This window comes from Symphalangus syndactylus, chromosome 19, assembly GCF_028878055.3.
Source record: "Symphalangus syndactylus isolate Jambi chromosome 19, NHGRI_mSymSyn1-v2.1_pri, whole genome shotgun sequence".
NCBI classification, from domain to species: Eukaryota; Metazoa; Chordata; class Mammalia; order Primates; family Hylobatidae; genus Symphalangus; species Symphalangus syndactylus.
This window is the reverse complement of record NC_072434.2, coordinates 25446314-25467544: the sequence shown is the minus strand read 5'-3', so window position 1 is coordinate 25467544 and position 21231 is coordinate 25446314. Positions and strand designations below refer to the sequence as shown.

The 21231-nt window shown below is 32.8% G+C and overlaps 1 protein-coding gene across 12 annotated transcripts in view; it reads right to left on the bottom strand.

Moving 5' to 3' along the window:
• Positions 1-21231, bottom strand: part of DENND1B (DENN domain containing 1B) — a 292006-nt gene that overhangs the window by 109977 nt on the left and 160798 nt on the right. For all 12 annotated transcript variants that reach the window (XM_055234175.2, XM_055234177.2, XM_063613729.1 and 9 more), the window contains 2 exons: positions 10118-10218; positions 4453-4498 (listed from right to left, as the gene is read on the bottom strand). In XM_055234175.2, the coding sequence (XP_055090150.1) occupies positions 4453-4498; positions 10118-10218 (147 nt within the window). The remainder of the gene's footprint in view (positions 1-4452; positions 4499-10117; positions 10219-21231) is intronic.

The following is a 21231-nucleotide window of genomic DNA, read 5'->3' as shown; positions in this document are numbered from 1 at the left end:
GACTTGTTCCATTTGTCTGAACGTTTAGTCAAAATAGTCAAATTATCTCAATATGTCTGCAAATAATAGTAAATAAGAATTTTATCATATTTTTCACCCTTGAAGAAAAAACTTATGGTTCATTTTTCCTACTTAAACTAATAGGTATACTTAAACAATTCATATAATTTTATTAGTCTTATTTAATTTGTAACAAATAGTATTATTCCTTAGTGATAAGTGCTCATTGATTAAATATATTTATGAACTCTGAATTTCATAATTGTATAAGTCAACTAGCAATAGGTTAATAATTTTAGTGTAGTATTTTTCAAGTGGTGGCCTACAATAATAGTCATTTTTGAAAATTATCACTTAAAACCTTATTACCTTATATTTTAAATTGGCCAAACTGGTTATTTTAAGTTGATCATAATTAAAATTTCTCTGATCCATTTACAATTTCAAATCTCTGCATATTAGAATGTTAAACTTTCTAAAGCAATGGTAGTCTAAAGCAGAGAATTTCCACATGTTAAGAAAGGCATAATTTCTACAGTGAGGACAGATGATTCTAAAAATCTGTCTTCTTTATCATAAAGACTTAAAAGATGGCCACTTCTAGGATATTAGCAGAGAATCACTTATAGTGATACTACTGATACTACTGCAAAAATATTTACAAATACACTTATTTCCTTTTCTTTTCACATGTTTACATATATGTAAAAAGCTTTAAGTACATATATGTGTAGTTACCTATAAAGTAACTATAGTATAACTACAATAACCTATTTTATAAGTAAAAATATAAACTATATTAATTGCATTTGTGTGAAAAAACATGTCATAATTTTGATTTTCATCAACTTTGTCATTTTACGACAGAAACTGTAAAGATAATCTAATAAACCTGATGTATTTCTTAAGGGATAAAATGAGTTAGTCTGTAAATAGCCTAAGATAAAGCTATGTGCCCCCAAAGTGTTTTGTGAGGACATTATCACTAAACTCAGAACAAAGAAATTGGTACTACTATGACATATACACTTTTTTCTAAACTGCTCTTAGTTTTAAAAATCTGGTAATTGCTGAATATTAAATTTTATTTAAGGGACCACTCGAAAAAGAATAGAAAAATATATTCATTTCAAATAACAAACTGAGATTCCCTAACATGAAAATAATTCTATTAATACATTAACAAAACAGGAAAAAATAGAGTGTAACAATTTTTTTTATTTGGATTAGTATCAATATTTCATCTATTTTTTCTCTCCAAATTAGACTTCAGCTATTTTTTTTTTTCTAAATAGGCATGGGAAGTCATGTGGTATATAAAATGGTAGCTCTTTCTGTGTCTCACTATTACATCTCATAAAGTTACGAGATACAAAATTAAGAAAATTTAAAAAATTGTCTTTTTCTTCAAAAATAAGAAAATAATATTAGACATAGACTGAAATGCTTATTAAGAACAACTGTAAGGTGGTGAAGTTAGTGAAGTCTTTCTCACACCCTCTATGTTTAACTTTTCCATACAATATGGCTACAAAGGTACTTTTGCACATTAATACAAAGAAATGACACAGTGGCAGCAATCACATGATCTTATAAAACTGGGTCAACATTTTATTTAGAATCCGTTGTACGTTAAAACAAACAAGATAATCCTCACATTTGTAGCCTTTACTAATTTATTCCTAATGACCTGCAGGCCTTAGTCTGCCTTGAGTTCATCCCCAAAGTCTAAGTTTTCAGGCAGAACAAAATGTCTTTAACCTTTATTTTAGAAGGAAATTTGTATTTTAAAAAGATCTGGCCATCCTTTACTCATAATTTCATTAAAACAAATGAAAGAAAGATGCTAAGGGATATTAATTTCATGTCTTTGAACAACTACATTTAGAAGTTGTTACATTCGGTTGGTGCAAAATTAACTGCAGTTTTTGCCATTAAAAAAAAATAGCAAAAACAGCAATTACTTTTTCACCAACCTAATAACACAATAAAATGTGTTGAAACTCTCTTGACCAAGAGAGGAAATAAGAAAACATTTTAATTATTCCTTAAAGAAAAAATTGGTTGTAACTGCCAAGCAAAATGCAAACATTTACTCAGTTCAGTCTTACATACTAAATATGTAAATAGCATATCAATATTTTAATTATGAGACCATTTTGGTAAAATTAAAGAGCATAAAAGATTGAAATTTTAGTGAAAAAATCTGCCTAATAGTGGCATAACAAGAATGAAATTTGCAGGATTTACATCATCTTGTAATAGATTAACAAGAAAGTTGCTGAATGGTATCCAATTGTTTTAAAAGAATTCCTGAAGTCCCCAGTATAGCTTCTCATTCACTAATAAACCAATTAAACAAAATAAGGCTGACTATTAAGACAATAAGTCCAGAGTATGAAAAATACAGAGATTTCAACCAGTCTAATAATGGCTTCAAATATTCTCATTTAATAATAAGAGCCAATTTAAAGTTAGAATGGATTATTCTCTAAGACGACACTTTTTAAGGAGCAAATAATTCTTAAATTTGCTACTTAAAAACAGTATTGGTTTTCTGGGTATCAAAGAATATATGATAAATTTAATTGAATGTTTAAAATATATACCCTTTTATACAGTATTTTGGAAACGCTGAATCATTTGTTTTAAAAGTTGATGTAGAATCATTATGCAAAAAAAAACTATAACGTCAACAGGTAACCAACAACTTTAAATATTTTTCATCTCTATAAATAAACATGTTATAAAAATTATGTATCCTATTAGATTCATTAAGAAGCAACAAGTACACTAATATAAAAATCAAATTTGATGGCCGGGCGCGGTGGCTCACGCTTGTAATCCCAGCACTTTGGGAGGCCGAGGCGGGCGGATCACGAGGTCAGGAGATCGAGACCACGGTGAAACCCCGTCTCTACTAAAAATACAAAAAATTAGCCGGGCGCGGTGGCGGGCACCTGTAGTCCCAGCTACTCGGAGAGGCTGAGGCAGGAGAATGGCGTGAACCCGGGAGCCGGAGCTTGCAGTGAGCCGAGATTGCGCCACTGCACTCTAGCCTGGGCGACAGAGCGAGACTCCGTCTCAAAAAAAAAAAAAAAAAAAAAAAATCAAATTTGATGACTCTTTTTAGAAAAGAATCCAACCAAGGTTAGATTTTTAAATAAAGTCAAATTACTGATAAATTAAATGCTAGTCATATATTCCACAATCTAATAACAAATTAAGTACCTACTCATTCATATTTTATTTTATGTAATTCATCCTTTCACTGAAAGTACCTTGGCAAGTAAGAATAAGTTTTCTAGAAATGAATAAAAAATAAGGAGTCATAAAGTTATCCAACTCAGACTTCAATATTACAAACCTACTAAAGACATTTATTTAAATATTTTTTTTTGTTATTGGTGAAACAAATACAAAATGTTGCTCTAGCATTTTGTGATAAGAAAAAATGCCCGAAGCTAGAGTACCGGTCGGAATCCACAACCTGGGCCTCCTAAAGGGGCATGACTCTCTCCCAATATGATCCTCAGGAGTTTTAAAATATATCAACAGACTCATCTTTGATCAAAGTAAGGACTGATGGAGGGTATACAGTGACGGCAACTAAGAGGAAAATCAAAGCTAACTCATTTAGATTGCTCATTAGAAACTGGGTTAAAGTACAATCTGTACAATCAGCAAAAAAAGACAAATTTATCTGAATAAAACTGACAGCATCTAGCATAATAACACCACTCAATTGACCCAAGCCTTTGTTTTAATTCAAGCCTTTTGCTCATTTTATTAGATGCTGATCCTATACCAAGACCTTCCTGGAAATCTCCCTAATTTCAAGTTCATGGTGTTAATAGTTCAAGGTCTTTCACTACAGGAATAACCTAAGTGTCAAAAATAATTTTAAAATGATGTGGTAATGGTGGAAAAAAATTACTAAATTTTATATCCCCCAACAGAACTGAAAATTAAAACTTAAGGCTATATTCTAAAGTTCATGATTAGTATATTAAAACCACATTCAAAATGTATACACTGATAAATGGGAACATAATGAAGTCTGCAAAATAAAAAATTTTACTTCATGACTCGTAAGTACATAAATTTTGACTTTCAAAATATAGGTCTGAAAAAGAGATATAAATGATCTTAAGTTGCCATAAAAAAAGGCAACTGATCAAGGACTGAAGTTTTAGTATTTAAAACTTACCATATGATTTCTACCAAACATAACCTATTTTTATGGATTTCATGCCATAAAAAATGGTCATTTAGTATGTTAATTTAAATGAAATTATTTCAATGTTGTCTTTTTAAAAATGATAGGCATACTCTAAATATGAAACTAGTCACTTCTTTGTCCTATACTACTGATACTCCTTCAAAACAAAACTGTTTTAACTATTACTTTATGTTAATTTTATCACTATCTCATGTCTGAAAGATACTCACCTCTATGAGGCTGGAGTGTATTCCAATCAGGTACGGCATTGGGGCACTAAATTAAAAATATATATATGCATAGATTCATATAGCTCATTAAAACTGAAACAACAGTATAATTCAAAATGATTAAAAATTAAATGTATTAAATGCTCAGTTCCAGCATAACACATTATAGATATTCAAAATTATTCAATATATAAAGCTCAAATTTAATCTTAGAGGCCATTAATATATTTAAGATTGCTTTTTATAAACATCATAAAATCATTTATAATTTAATCAAGAGTTATAATGCCTAAAAAGTTTGTTTGTTGGTTTGTTTTTAACTTAAGAATATCAAGGTCTAGGCCATAATCGAATTGAATCTTTTCCATATACCTCATAGCAAATATATCTTAAATGATCATCAAATTTATTTACATCCCTTTTGCACATCTTTTCCTACTCAATTATATTCTTATTTCTATGACATTCTTAATATATATCTTCATTGATACATACCTCCTATGTCACCAAATATTTGGGTCAGAGGGTCAGTCTGCAAATATCTATCAAGACTTATTGTTTGTCAGGCACTGTTCTGGAACTGGATGTACAAAAGGAAACAATTTCCTCACCTACTGTGCTATCTTTCCCCTCATGTACATAGTCTTTTATTTACCTAATTTTATAAATTCAGATTTATCCAACTTTCACTTTTATTAATAAAATAATTTTAATCAATTTAAAAATACTCAAGTGTGAGAATAATCTTGAATTAATTAATTCAACATATGATATTTGGGGCATAGCAGGTGCCAGGCCTTAGGGTAGAAACTTGGGAACAATAATAGACAACATAAACAGAATATATTCCCTATGGATTTTATACTCTTGCAAAAAATATAGATATTAAATTTTTAATACATAAAATAAGAATTGCTGGTTATTTCAGAAATATTCTCATGAAATACAAGAAGAAAATTATTCAACTTGACATTTCAAACCTAAAATATTATCTAACAGAAAAACATGAGAATTGACAGATATCTACGAAGTCAATAGCAGATATATGAATAAATAGCTATTTTAAAATAAAACATTTTTGGCAATTCTTTTACAGGCATCTTTGTGCTCTATTATCACACACCTTTTCTGTTAATGCAAACAGATAATCCTCTTTCTCAAAGGATTTGCATAATTTTCTAAACATCATTGTCATTATTAGAACAGAGCTGTTCAAATTTCCGTGTGTTCACTTTGCTACTGAGAACCAGCAATAGATTACACAGCCACCCTGACAGACCCAGAGATTTCAAAGTAACCTTTAAAAAGTTCCAAATTTATTTAAAAATGGCTAACCACTAATCTATATATCCAGAATTTACAAAATAAATGTTAAAGTTCTTATTTTACTCCTCGTTAGCCTGTACATTCTAGTTCATTACTTCTTATTGTACTAGATTCTAATTCCCAGTTGTCTTTGCCCTTTGTAGCTTTGTTCCTTCCTATTTTTTTAAAATTTGAATGCAAGAGACCATCTGGAATTGATCTGATATTCTGGATACTTCACTTGGCTCAAAGTTGAAAACTATTTATAGGCCTTGATATCCTTAAGACCTAACAGATTTTCTACCTTCAAAAGGAAACAGGAGGAACAAATGTGGATGTTCCACTACTTCCCTAATTCAAGTTCTCATCCCTGAATTCCTTCTGGGTCTCCAGAGAAGAAGACATAAAATGCATATCACTAACAAATCTAGGCTTCCACAACAAGGTTTTGATAACTTTAACAAAATGAAGTTAGGCAACTCCCATGATCTTCAATATCTCAAGCCCTGCCTATGTCCAAAATAGCATAAAATTATTAAAGTCACTGTGTAAACTTCCAATTAACCTCAGGTTAGTTTATTCTACTCACAAGATTTATAATGCAGAAAACCCATGCTGTCTGAAATTTCAAAGTACATTTTAATGAAAGAGTTTTAAAATAGGTAAGCCTTCTAAAAACAATAATTACTAAGTCCATTTTACAAATGTTGGTGGGATAAATGGGTGGGTCAAAGTTTCTTAAAATCAGAAGCAGACTGCTAAATAACCTACCGAATACCTCTAGGAAAACATTTTTTTAAACTTTATGGAAGATATACTTATCTTTAGAAATATAAAAAACACATTTATAAAAATTGTTAAGCTGGCATAAAAATATCCATTAAAAAGCTTGTATGCAAAATTTAATCACATAATAACTTGAAACTTTTAAAATGGGATCACTTGTTATCTCCACATGTTCTCTTCTCACCAATTTCTCACAAAATTCAAAACACAGATGTTAGAACTGTAAACATTATTACCCTAGAGACTAATTTCCTAAAATAATAACATTTTGCAGAATATAGAGTGAATAGTTGTTCCTTTCTCACAAAAACTGGATTGTGTAATCCTAATATGAAATCACCCAAATCTCATGAAAAGTAACTTTGCAAACCTAGCTTAAATTTCCTAATTAGATAAGGGCATTAACAAGTCAAGAAGAGATTCTTGGCAACACAGATGTTTTGTCCTCTATGTGCAAAACTGTCCTAAATCTTTCTTTCAATGAAGTTATTTTGCAAAGATAGGATACAGAAGCCTCCATATGATTGCTGCTTCTTTTTGGTAGCAATTCATCTGTACTTAAGAATAGCTTTTTTTTCTTTTTAGGTTTTCTTACAAAGAGACCACCCATGACACAGACTATAACAGCAGTCTATTGGGGTAGTCTAAAGAATATAATTTTCCATTTTTTTAAAAAAAAAACCTATTCTCTCAGAAGCTAAATCTGCTCCTTTCATAAAAAGAAGAGTCATATAGCCTAAATAGTGACTCAACCATTCATGAACAAATTAGATAATTATAATTTTACTAGTCCTAAAGTCACACTATCTGCCATGTGTTTACGGACTTAGATAGGTTAAGACTGTCTTGCAACATCATAGACTTGCCACATTAAAGTACTCTTACATTGGCTGATTAGGGGAAAATGCAGACGGTGTCATTTCCTCCCAGGCACCTTCCCTAATCTACCAGGGACTGTAGCTTCTTCTTCTTATGTGTTGCCATCCATGGTCCTTTGTATGCCTATTCTGTAATACTTATAGTATTGCAGTATTACACTGTGCTATGTGTGTGCATATGTGCACATGTAAGTATGTGTGTATTTCTTGCTATCTGTGAATCCTGCAATGGCAGAAACTAAATCTTATTCATTACATTACATACTCATAGCTTGGCAAATATTAATAGATGGTCACTAAATGTTTAATGAACAAATGAATGGATGAATGAATCAACAAAGTAGCAAGGCTTTATTGGTGGACCAAGATGCGATATTCATCCATCGTCACAAGATGGCATTATGGCTCTCCACAGTCCAACCCACACCAGAGCTACCAGTTGCAAAAACAGAAATACTTTATAGAGGGTAGGATTACCTCAGGATTCAGAAAGTTCCAATCATGCCAAAGAGTTTGCAAAGATATATCTTTTCCTATCAAATCTTCATGACACTATTTTTGAACTGGAATATTCATAAAAAGTTTAATCAAATACTATGAGATTGAAGGGATGATCTGTAATTTTTTTCCCTTTTACATGTAGATCAGTATGATTTTTTAACCTCAAGGATGGAAATGGAAGAAAACTGTTTACCCTAGGAAACAGTTTAGTTTACCAAGTTTTCTGATGGCTATTCTTTAAAAAAAATAATTATATTATACTACTCAGTTCTTACGATAGAAGCTGAGCCTATCATTGTGACCTTAAGGTTCAGGAAGTTTCAGATAACTTCTTGTTTGAATATCACTGACTTACTCTTTGAACCAGGGAGGTTTTTGGCATGGAAGCTGTTAGAACTCAACCCAAACGCTATTTCAGACATTAGACACTAGAAAGAAAATTCCAGGGACTGAAATATGAAAGAAGCTTATGTCACTGAATTTTATGGCAGGGGTAGAAACGATCGGAAAAGCTCTGGAAAAAGTTAGTACAGAACAGCCTGTGTCATATAGTAATTTCTAAATAACATTTTAGAAAGTCTTGAATGTGTAATTCATTACAGATAATTGAACTTAATTAAAGGTGTGTTATCTCTTAAGAGGTTAGAACATTTTAATAGAAAAATTAAGATGGCACTAACATATATAAAATGTAATTCTAAAGATATATTATGTAAAATCATATATCAATATATTTCCAAATACTGCTGTAAAATATATTTTTAAATAAGTAAAGTTTAATTACTGAACAGCATATACAAAGATCCACTGCATATGTCAACATAAATAAAGGAGAGACCATCCCTTTAAGGAATGCTAAAATATTATAGGTATGTTGGTTAAAGAAAAACTCTAAAATGAATAACAAACGGCCTATTTATGGATTTAGCTTTATTCTTAGACTTGTGTGTGTGACACTTAACAATATAAACTACATTCCTATAGTTTCCTGCCAAACAGTTTCTCCTTTCTAGTTCTCAAACAGCATAATAGCAATGTTAGGTCACTGGGCACCTACTTCACAGCATTATCAGTACTAATAATATTACCATTCTGTGGAAACACACCAATATATTAACATAATCAATATGTGGCCAAGTACATGTGTTGTCACTATAATCACTTGTTCTGAAGAGGGATAAAAAGTTAATAGAAACCCTCTATGTATGCTTAAATCATTTTTAATCCTTAATACTTTCTGCCTTTTATGAAATAAGAAAGTTAAATGAATGCATTGATTCTAAAAGTGCTGTGTTTTAGTAACATTAGCTGTGAAATAAGCAAACAGATTAAGGTCAAAACTGTTTCCTTCTATGTGTGTGCACAATTATTTAGAGGAAAAATCCCATCACATGTCTTAAGAATTAGGCTATACCTGCAGAAGATGATTATGCAATGAAGATAACATTTCCCCCCCAGTCTTGACGAAGGCCCAGAAGCTGCTATTTAGAAGTCTAATCCTTGTTTAGACTCATGATAAATATGCAGACTCTTCCAGGCGAAGAGAACAAGAAGGGTCTAGAAGCCTGGTTATTGGGTGGGATCTTTTAGGAATTGTGTCTAATGCCAGGAAACTTTTCAGAACTATTCCCAATACTTTTCAACATTGCCTTTCAGGGTGGCTCAAGGCTGAGACTTTGACTTAAACAAAAAACAAGAATTCTTGTATTAGAGACAACCCCTTTGTCAGTACTTGGTATTTGGTGTGCTATTATTGAAAAAAGGGGTAAAGAAGTGTATTCTGAAGTAAAGGTAACAGGAGTCTGCCCTGATGGAGACAGTGTGGTTTCCGGCAGATTTGCCAGACAAATTCTGACACCTGGGATGCTGGGTTCTCTAACTGACACCATAACTTCTATACAGTTTTCCTAAACACAACTTAAGACTGTGAGTTTTTTCTGTTTTGCATTGAGCTATCTAAATGACTGCAGAAGAAATTCACAAAATCTAAAGAACTTTATGTTTGCTAAGTATAAACTTGTGCTACCTTTGTACAGAATTATTCTGTCCTTCATAAAAGCCATCTTTACTATTTATTAAAATATAAGTTTCTGTGATTTCTTTTAAATATGCCCCCAAGTTTACCTAATTCACAAATAAACAGATATCTAATCATGAAACCTAAACTTAAAGGAGTCTGGCAAAGGCCAGCTTACCAGCAGTAGTCCAGCAGGTGTGGAGGAAGCACTGGGATGTATATGTGTTGCCAATACATTGGGTATAGAAGAGCAGCTGATCCATGGATACAGGCAGTTAACTAAAATTTGTAAAAGGATAACAAAAATAAGTAGCTGCTGACTTTCCAAACAAAAAGCAATGTTCAATGTATCAACAATGAACAGTAATCACAGAACAATTTACATAACTACATAAATCACATTGTCTTTACCAATTCTACATGTAAAAAGTCTTATGTCTCAGAGGCCCCTCTGAAACATATATAAACAGCAAAAGAAGCTTCTTGGGAATCATGTAGATAGTTATAATCATCTGAAAATACAGAGCTTGGGATTGAAAACTTAGAACATAAGTAAAAGTAAAACTGAAAAATTAGGTGTGCATCTTAGAAAAATTGTAGGAAATTACAATTTGTACAGCATAGTTTGTGTATCACTCAGATTAATATAACATGATTAAATATGGAAAGGAAGAGAGGCTGAAAGCTCCTGAGGGATATCATTAGGGCAAATTGCCAAAGAATGAAACATGAGCCAGTCAGGAGAGTCTGGAAGCTGCAATAATATCAGGGGACTTGAATGTTCGACAGTTGGAGCTTCAGTAATGTGTGAACTGCGGGTTATGGTATCAAGAGACTCTGTTCACTGACACATAGAATGTCACTATTGACCAGCGAACTGCCCAAGCTTGACAGCTGTACTACAGGAAGCCAAGTATATCATAATTTCATATTTAAACTGTTCATTCCAGATTAACATTTTGTTTCCTAGCTTTATATCACAACAGCTGTAATTACATTGTTGCTATTTTAAACGTAATTGCCATTTTAATTGTTTTGTTTTGGTAAGCAGTTAAACATTTTTTAGTGCTTAACAAAAGGATATCACTTTTTTCTCCCACCTTCTGACCCTCATCAGAATTCTTTCAATGTGACTTTCTTTCCATTTCAAATTATATTTCTGTAGATGTAAAGCCATTTTTATGCATAAAGCAATAATTAAATCAGCATTCTTAATCATTTTAAAGTTTTGCTATAGTCTGTATTTCAAGGTTACCGATTATTTTATTCAACTTGAAGATCAGAATTAAAAAAAAATCTGACAATGAACCAGACCTTCTATAAACCATTTTCTCTATTATTATACAAAGATATTTAAAGAAACTACATGATAAGCACAATTAATTTTAAAAAGTGAATGTACACAAAGCGATCCAAATCCTGTTATTAGCCACATTTGTCTATGTTTAAGTGCAAAATAGATCCACTACATAAAGTCAATTAAAATAATTCGATTTGAACCAAAACCAAAAATTTTTAATCAAAGTATATTCATCTTTGCCATATGTATTACATTTTTTCCAGCCACGTTTTTAATCAGTTTTGTATGGCAAATAATGTATTCTGATTTTACTTAGCATGTTATTATTAAAGGATTTTACTACCTTGTACTTACAAGCTTTAATAGGTTATCATAGTATTCCTTCAATAAATATTACTTTTTAAATTCCTTAATTAGAGCCTACAATATGCCACTAGGAGGCATTCAAATACTTCCATTTAACAATTATAGACCATGGATTTATTTATGTTACAAACTGCAGCTAGAGGGAAATGAAAATGGGGTTGATCTAACTCATTGTGTCAAATTCTCCAAGAGCTCTCAGGTACTCCTTAGTTGTAAATTAGGCCTCTTTAAAACTGTATTAACTCTTTCCACCCCCTTTTTAACCTGATGGGCTAAAAGAGCTTATGCAGCTTTGAAACGCAGCTAATTATTCAATTTCTCAATCTGCACACAGATGACTTTTTAAACAGCTCATTTAAAGCCTTAAAAACAACAAAAAAGAGAAAGTGTTCTTTTTTTGTTACTGAGCAAATAAAAACTGTAGCAAGAGGAAAAACACGTTCTTAATGTGAGGTATTATATTTAATACCGCACTTTATTTCACTGGGCCATTTATTTCACTGGGCATACCCAGAGTCCAAAGCACTCTACTAAATGCCATGTAAAGACTTTTCCTGCCTCCTTACTGGTCATCCTTAAATGAAGTTTTATTAGTTATTTGCTAACAAAATTCAACATTATGTGATGAATTTGACTGATTTCTTAGAGGATGGTTTCTGTAATTATATGCAGAGTCACAAAATTTCTTCAATGGCCAGCATCTGGTAGAGAGTTATGCCTGCTAATCAAGATCTACCAGGAGAGAAGCAAGCTCTACAGGACTTGGTAACTTTCTGGATGTGGGGTATAAGTGACAAGGACTTATCAGGCACTCAAAATTTTTGTTGAATTATATATATATAAAATATATGACAACTCCTCCCCAACCACAGTTCTGGAACTAAGCAACCAGAATGAATTATTAAAGGTAATATAGCAAAAGTGTCAGGTTTAAGTAGAATTATAAGGAATCTGCTTTGGCAAATATTTATTCTGTTAACCATGAGACACCTAAATGGAGATTTCCAAAGAAGACGAAAGCATCCCAAAGATGATCCCCCATATATTCACCTAGTAGCATGCAAGAGCTATGTAACTTAAAAAAAAAATGAGAAAATACTATTATGGCATATTCTTTTAGAGACGATAGCAAAGTTGCAAGTAAATAGAATAAAACAAATTTACTAGAAAATGTAACACATTTATATGTAAATTGCATAAAATCATAACATGTATATTACAGACACAAAATTAGGGCTCTGCCACCAACAAGCCACGTGACCTCTGGCACATCTACAAATATAACCATGTCTCAGTTTTGTGATCTTTAAAATAAGAACTCTATGCTAGATGATCTGTAAGTATTTTCTCTCATAGATTAAACATTCTTTATTTTTAGATCAGATCAATTCTATCTTTTTTATATTCTTATGTATTGAGATTTCTTCTATCCTGGTGGCTAACGGAATACTATGACTGGACTATAATTCAGATCCACTTTCAAAATATATCTAAAAGTTTAAGTGCTTTAAAGTACTTTCATAAAGTCTCTAGGTGCTCTAAAGTCCATAAGGTAATTATGCAACTGAAAATATTATAATAATTTATTTGCTTAATTCAACAAAAATTTTGAGTGCCTGCTATATGCAATCGAAATCCCTATTAAGCAACAAGGACACAGCACTAAACAGAACAAAGTCCCCGTTTCTATGGAGCTTACGTGTTAGTGGAGAAAGCAAACAATAAACAAGTAAAATAAATATTGTCAGAGATTAGATCTATAAAGAGACCTAAAGTAGGGAATGATGGGGGTGGGGGGCTATTTTAGATAGGGGGATTACAGAAGAACTCTAATGTGGTGACATATGAACTGAAACCTAACTGAAGAGAGAGAGCAAACTCGTGGATTTGGGAAGAAGAGCATTCCAGGTAAATTAAACGAGGCATTCAGAAGTCCCAGGTGAGAACATGCTTGGCATCTTCACAGAGCAATGGGGAAGCCAGTGAGATTAGACCGGAGGAAGTGGGAGAATGGCAGGAGATGAGGTCAGACAGAGAAGCAGAATCAATGATGGAGAGCCTTCTAGGACATGAAAAAGACTCTAAATATTATTCTGGATGACATTTTTACATACCTCTGAAGAGAATGCTATCATAATAAACTATTTACCTGGAACATTTTGAGAACATACAAATTAAAGGAAAATAAACTACATATTTTAGAAGTTTGGTTTGCAATATAAAGTACTACAAAGAAATGAGAACAATTTAATAAGCCAAGTAAGAAGAATCTTATTAATTTAAAGTTATTTATGATATATTGAATCTTTAAGCTTTAAGAAAAATGAAATATCATATAGTCTTTCTTTGGGCTAGAATTACCCAAGTATCATATGTCTGATTAGTGACAGGGCCAAGACTCCACATTGCTTTTCTAATATCGTCAGTTGCTTCTTTAATACCACAATTGTTCCTCATGAAAGCAGAGAAAAGGGTAAAGGAAAGAATTTCCATGTTTCAGTTCAAACGTATCTCTGGCATTATACCCTGAAACTGAATAATACACTGTTATAATTTTCAGAGAAAAATGAATTTACCAAATAAAGGTTTATGGGAAAAAATTTCTTATCTTCATGTGGCATATGTTATTTAAAATGCACATATATTTTCATAAAGCATACCCAATATATTGAACTAACACAGTTCCAGAGAGCTGACTAATGCAAAATAGAAACATTGGGAATACTGATTTACTATGGACTTCAATTACAACATAAGTATATATGGGAATCATGAGAAGGGACAAGAACTAATGCCCGTGAAACCAGACAGAGAAACCTGACAGCAAAGGTCAGCAACAGTTAACTCAGTCATAGAACAAAGGCATTTGAAACTTCTGGTCCCAGGTCACCAGGTCTAAACATCGGTAGTGCCATTGAAAATAATAGCAACAACAAATGTTTATATAATGCTTACCATGTGCCAAGAACTGTTATGAGTACTTGAACTACTCATATCTAATCCTCACAACAACCTCATCAAGTACTATTATCATTATTTCTACTTAACAGATCAAGACACTAAAACAAAGTTCAACCAACTGCCCATGATCATACAGCTTATAAACAGCAAAGCCAGGATACAAGTGGAGGCAGGCTAGATCCAAAGTACAGTAACCACTATTTCAAACTGCCTTCAATATACAAAGATTTTAAATTATCATCATTATGAGGCTTTGAATAGCATCCACTGACTGAAAATATTGTGTTTTATACTAATTGTATAATAGAGAATGCATCTTTGGACCAGACAATCAAACAAGAACCATTGACCTTTGTACGACAAATCTATAACAGACAGAGATCTGATTTACAAAACTTTCCTCAGGCAACACAGACTGTAACTACAGCAGGAAACTAATAAGACAGACTCTCCCAGAAAATGTTAAAAGGATAAGATCATAGATACAAATTCTACAAGTTATCATTGTCTGTGAGTACACCTAAGTTTGAAACTGAACCAAAGTTGTCCTGCTTTGTGATACAAAATCTGATTTGTTCCTTCTTCTTAAACTATATTTATTAGAAGAAATCAGTCTATTAATAAAACTAGAATTGTTTTAAGCAATTAAATAGGCATGTATTTTGAGGGAAGAGAAAAAGACATTTATCAGACTCCCATGGACACAGCAGAAAGACAATCCATCTAGTATAATCACCACTATGAAAAATAGCACAATTTTAACTAGCATGCCTTACAGGTAAAGGTATCATATAGACACATTGCTACTCACACTATTCTAGCCTCTGTATCACCTATCTAGATTGTGCCTCATTCTTTTGTAGAAATCCTACACTTCAACTAGAGTTAAATGAGTTACTGCAGGGTTAAATGAGTTACTGAGGGGCAGATTTATATTCCCTAAGAAAGCATTTATTAATAAAATCCAAGAAACATGTATTAGAGACCTCACCTGATTTTTAACTGAATCAATACTTAGTTTAGAAATTTAAGCACCATAAATAACTATAAGTATAAAGAGTAAACTGCTGCAGATGGGAATGTAATGAATTCCTCATAAAATTTTTTAAAAAATTAGTGGAAACCATAAAGAAAATACCTGCTTAAACACATTTAATTTATATTCACATTTTAAAGTTTAGACCAAAAATGGTAGCAGCAAGGTATTTGAAAACCACAACATTAACTACTAAATAGTCTCACTTAAGCAAAACTCTAATATTCAAATTAAGTGAGACTTATAGGAAAATGTTTGGAAAGTAGAAATTTTACATAATGCAAAAACGATATTTTGTACACTTTTTAAAAATAGAATTTATTTTTTAGAATACTTTTAGGTTCATAGCAAAACTGAGCAGAAAGCATAGAAATGTCTCATATTCTCCCTGCCCTCACACACCCATGGCTTCCTCCATTATCAACACACCCACTCACACTGGTACATTGTTACAGTCGATGAACCTATCTTGATATATCATTGTCATCTGAGTCCCTAATTTACATCAGAGTTCACACTCTAGGATATAAACAAATTTACAGTGACATGTATCCACCATTATAGTATCATAAAAATGCTCTATTAAATAATTACATATAAATCTAACAAAATATGTATACAATCTATATAAGGAAAACTAAAGATTCTGATAAAAGAAATCAAAGAAAAACTAAATAAATGGAGAGATATTCCATGTTCATGGGTAGGAAGACTCAATACTGTCAAGATGTCAGTCCTTCCAACTTGATCTATAGATTACAATCCCAATCAAAATCCCAGCAAGTTTTCTTGTGGAAAACAAGAAGCCGATTCTAAAGTTTCTATCGAGAAGCAAAAGACACAGAATAGTCAACACAATTCTGAAAGAACAAAGTTGGAGGACTGACACTATCTGAGTTCAAACTTATTATAAAGCTACAATATTCTAAACAGTGTAGCATTTATAAAAGAACATACAATTAGATCAATGAAACAGAATAGAGAGCCCACAAATAGACCCACATAAATATAATCAACTTGTTAATCTTTGACAAACAAGCAAAGGCAATACAATGAATAAAAGACAGTCTTATCAATAAATGGTGCTGGAACAAGTGGACATCCACATGCCAAAAAAATGAATCTAGATACAGTCCTTACACTTTTCATGAAAATTTACTCAAAACGAATCACAGACCTAAATGTAAAATGCAAAACTATAAAACTCCTAGAGGATAATAGAGGAGAAAATCTACATGACCTAGGGCTTGGCAATGACTTTTAGAGACAACGCCAAAGCCATAGACCATGAAAAAATTAATTGATAAGCTGGATTTCATTAAATTTAAAATTTTTGTTCTGTGAAAAACACTGTCAAGAAAATTTAAAAAGCAGTCATGGACTAAGAGGAAATATTTGCAGAAGGCATATCTGGTAAGAGGCTGTTATCCAAAATATACAAAACTCTTAAAATTCTATAATAAGAAAACAAACAACCCAATTAAGAAATGGGTCAAAAACTGTAACTGACGCCTCACCAACCTCAACAAAGATATACAAATGACAAATGAGCATATGAAAAGATGTTCCCCATCACATGTCATCAGGGAAAGGCAAATTAAAACAATGAGATACCACTACACACCTATTAGAATGGCCAAAATCCAGAACACTGACAACAAATGCTGATGAAGATGTGGAAAAGAAACTCCCATTCATTTACGGTGGGAATACAAAATGGTACAGCCACTCTGGAAGACATTTTGGTGCTTTCAAATCAACCTAAATTTTTTATACTTTATTTTCTTCCTTTATTCTCTTAGGATAGTATCTTAGTCTCTTTGGGCTACTATAACAAAATACCTTAGAGTAGGTAACTTATTAATAATAGGAGTTTATTTCTCACCATTCTGGAGGCTGGGAAATCCAACATCAAGGTACCAGCAGATTCAGTGCCTGGTAAAGGCTTGCTCTCTTCTCCATAGATGACACCTTGTTACTGCATCCTCACACGGCAGGAGGGACTGAACAGCTCCCTTGAAGCTCTTTTGTAAGGTCACTAATTGCATTTATGAGGGCTCATGATTTCATTACTTCCTAAAGGCCCTAACTCTTAATACTATCATATTAGGGTTTAAATTCCAAAAATATAAATTTTAGGGGACATAGTCAGACCACAGCAGATGGTAAATTCTGATACTTCATTGCTAAAAGTTTATTCTAAACTATTTCCATCATACCCAAGTCCTTTGGAAAGTTCTAACCATCTCACATTTAGTCGTTGGTTTATTAGCTCTTCCTAGCCAAATAATTCTAAATTTTTCTTTCTTGCTTGCTTCCTTCAAGTATTCATTCTTTCTTTCATTTCATAGTTGGAGAAACTGAGGCAAAGTTAAGTCAATTGCCCAAGATTACTAAGCCAGTAAGTGGGGCACCAAACCTGTGCCAGACACTATTATTAGTGGCAAGGATACAGTAATGAACAAAACATACAAAAACCTGTACTCTCAAGGAAGTTACATTCTAGTTACCCTCTATATACCACCATTACTGTTGTACCCACCTCTTCACAACTCTTTGGATTTCTGTGCTATCACATTATACATAAATGCCAATACCCTCAAATACTTCTCCTCACCTACATGACATTTCCCTATCACTAAATTTACTTCTTTCTAATTCTCACTCTCAAAGTCAATTCAATAGCAGTTTTTCTTTTCCTAGAGAAGGCCCTTCTACTTTTCCACCAAAATTAAAGAGTGTAACACTACAACACTCCTCAAATCTGTCTATATTTTCTCTTCACAAATATCTAAACTCTACATTCTGGAGGATGAAAGGTTAGGATATGGTTTATACAAAAATTACATAATTTGGCAATCATTTTTAAAAAATAAATTATACAATATAAGAATCATTGTATTTAACAACTAGAAAGGATCCTAGAGATCATGCTTGTTCAATTTTTTCATTTTTTAGACAAGAAATTTCAGGGTAAAAGAAATTAAATGAATTATAAGAAGGTAGCTGATGAATTATAAGAAGGTAGAGTAGTTAGGACTAAAACACAAATCTCTAATTTTAGAAGATATTATTAATATAAACACATTACTACCATATATTCAGACAATATTTCAAATAAATAGTAAACAAAAACTGATTAAAGCTACTCTTTATCAGTCATATTTGAAATCATAATTTAAAATATCTTTCACCCAGAACAAAATAAAACTGATTGCAAACCACCAGCAACTGAAAAAGAGACAATCACAATGGCAGAACAACAAAGTAAATTGTAAATGTTTAGAGTTAACAAATATAATAATTTGTAATTAAATAATAAACAATTATACGTATTTTAATGTTAAAATTACTATATATACACCTTTATCTTATGTATGTTTAACATACATGTGTATATTTAGCATGCATATCATATATATGTGAATATATGTATGTATATATGTGTATATGCATACACATAATTATGAAGTGAAATTTGCTGTTAGTAAATGATATCAAGAACTGTCCCCTTATAAAGCAGATACTAAGTAAACATTTGGTAAAGACTTGTCCTGTGTGTGCCATTCTACACTCTCCTTTTTCTTACCTACTCTTAAGCTAATACCACAAGCAAAAGACTTTTGCTTGGAAATGTTTCTAAAACCCAACCTCACCTCCCTCTTAAGGTCACTGTCCCAGTTCAGGTGCCAATCATCTCTTGCTTTTATTACTCTAACAATCTTTTAACTGATCTCCTGTCAGTTGGATTTCCCCTACTGCATTTCTTCTCTTATAAGGCCACCAGTGTTATCTTCTCCAAAACAAAACTTATCATGTCATGTACCTCATTTGCTTCCCCACAATCTGTTGGATAAAAGCCAAACCTCTTAAATTAGCAAATGTGATTCTTCACAATCTGGCCACTGTTTATATCCCCAAATAGATTTTGTAGTCTGATTTCTCTCTCTCCCACTCTCTCCATATACAAACATACACACACACACACACAAACAGTAATATATTAAAGATATATTTCCTAGAAATGATACAAATTCCTTTCAAGAATGAGGTATCATATTGAAGTAAACTCTGTAGTCTACCACTCTACCTCCTAATATCTCCCATGTTAGAATTTTTATCACACTGACTGTCCTTGACTCACTGACACTGTTATAGAATCACAAATTAGTAACTCTGAAATTCCCAGTACTTAGTACCTGGCAACTAATAGCATTTATCAATGCACAAATGAATAAATACTTATATGCCTTATCTTTGGAAACTCTACTCATGCCAAATATTTATTTCAAAATAAAGGCATTTCTTTCCTTCTCAGGTGGTTAACTATTTTTAACTCCTTCCTATTTAAAATTCAAGTAGAAGCATTCAAGTAGAATGCTTCTACTTGAATTTTAAGATGCCACTTGGCTAACTGGGGTACCATATGCCACTGGATCAACAGGCTGAAAAAGAGGAAGTTAATCTACCGACTTGAGTGATTCTTCTCAATAACCGAAGGGAAACTGGGATGCTTCCACATAATAGTTTGGCAAAGAGAAATGTGTCTTGAACCAGGGGATTCTCTATGGTGCCTCAGGACTTGCACGCCTAAAGTAAAAGTTAATGAAAAACTACAACAACCAAAACACAGCTAAATCTTTGAGGATTGAGATTCTTTGAGAATGGGACATTTTACCAGATAAAGATCCTGTTCAGGTGAAGTTCTAGCTGAGGGTGAGAGAAATATAGAATGGGTAATAAAAGGAAATACATACCAATTATGGCCTCTTGACCAGTTACATAAACAAGGGCTTCTCCTTTAGAGGAAAGGGTGAGAATGTGTACATTTGTCAAAAATGATAGCTGTATGTTATTAGGTAGAAATATAGATTTGTTTTATTGTACAGGAATTCAAATGTGTGTAGAAGGGTACAAATAGAGGCTGAGTATCCAAAGGGGTGGACTGTACCAATTATCAACTTATTGCCTCCCAGCTCCAAATCTGCCCCTCACTGCCTGGTCTGTGAAAATGGATCTGGACTCTGGCTATTTTTCCTTTTAGCAACTGGCATGATGTCAAACTTTGTCAGGAGAGGGTACTAAAGAGACAATGCAAAAAGAGAGAACTTGCTCCTGGTTCCAGTGAGACACTCTGCAGGCTCCTGCAAAGCTTATGGCTCATCAAGGGCTGGCTCCTATTGTACATGCAGCTTCCCTAGGGCCCATTTCCTATAGCACAGGTGTCCACCAGGCTGCTATGCAGTGGGCAGTTTCTGCAGTGCCTAGCTCCTGCAGGTACTGGCAGCCAAAGGTCTCCCTCAGCATTCCCCTACCTTATAGCAGAGTACCTCTGGCTCTTGCAGCACTTGAAGCCTTTCTAGTGCCTGGTTCCTGCAGCACAGGAGGCATCTCCTGCACCTGATTATTGGACCGTACAATTTCCAACAGTACCAAGTGGCCAGCAGCTTCCCTTTGTTAGTTTTTTAAGGGAGTTTCTCCAGTAACACAATCCTAGTTAATAGCTTCACCTTAGGAGGCTTTATAGTAGTCTGCTGCGAGTGAGGCATCTCTCTGAAAACAGCTTCCCCAGTACCTCTCATATGGCTTTCCAACAAGTTCTAAGGAATGGCATTTCTCTGAGGGCAGC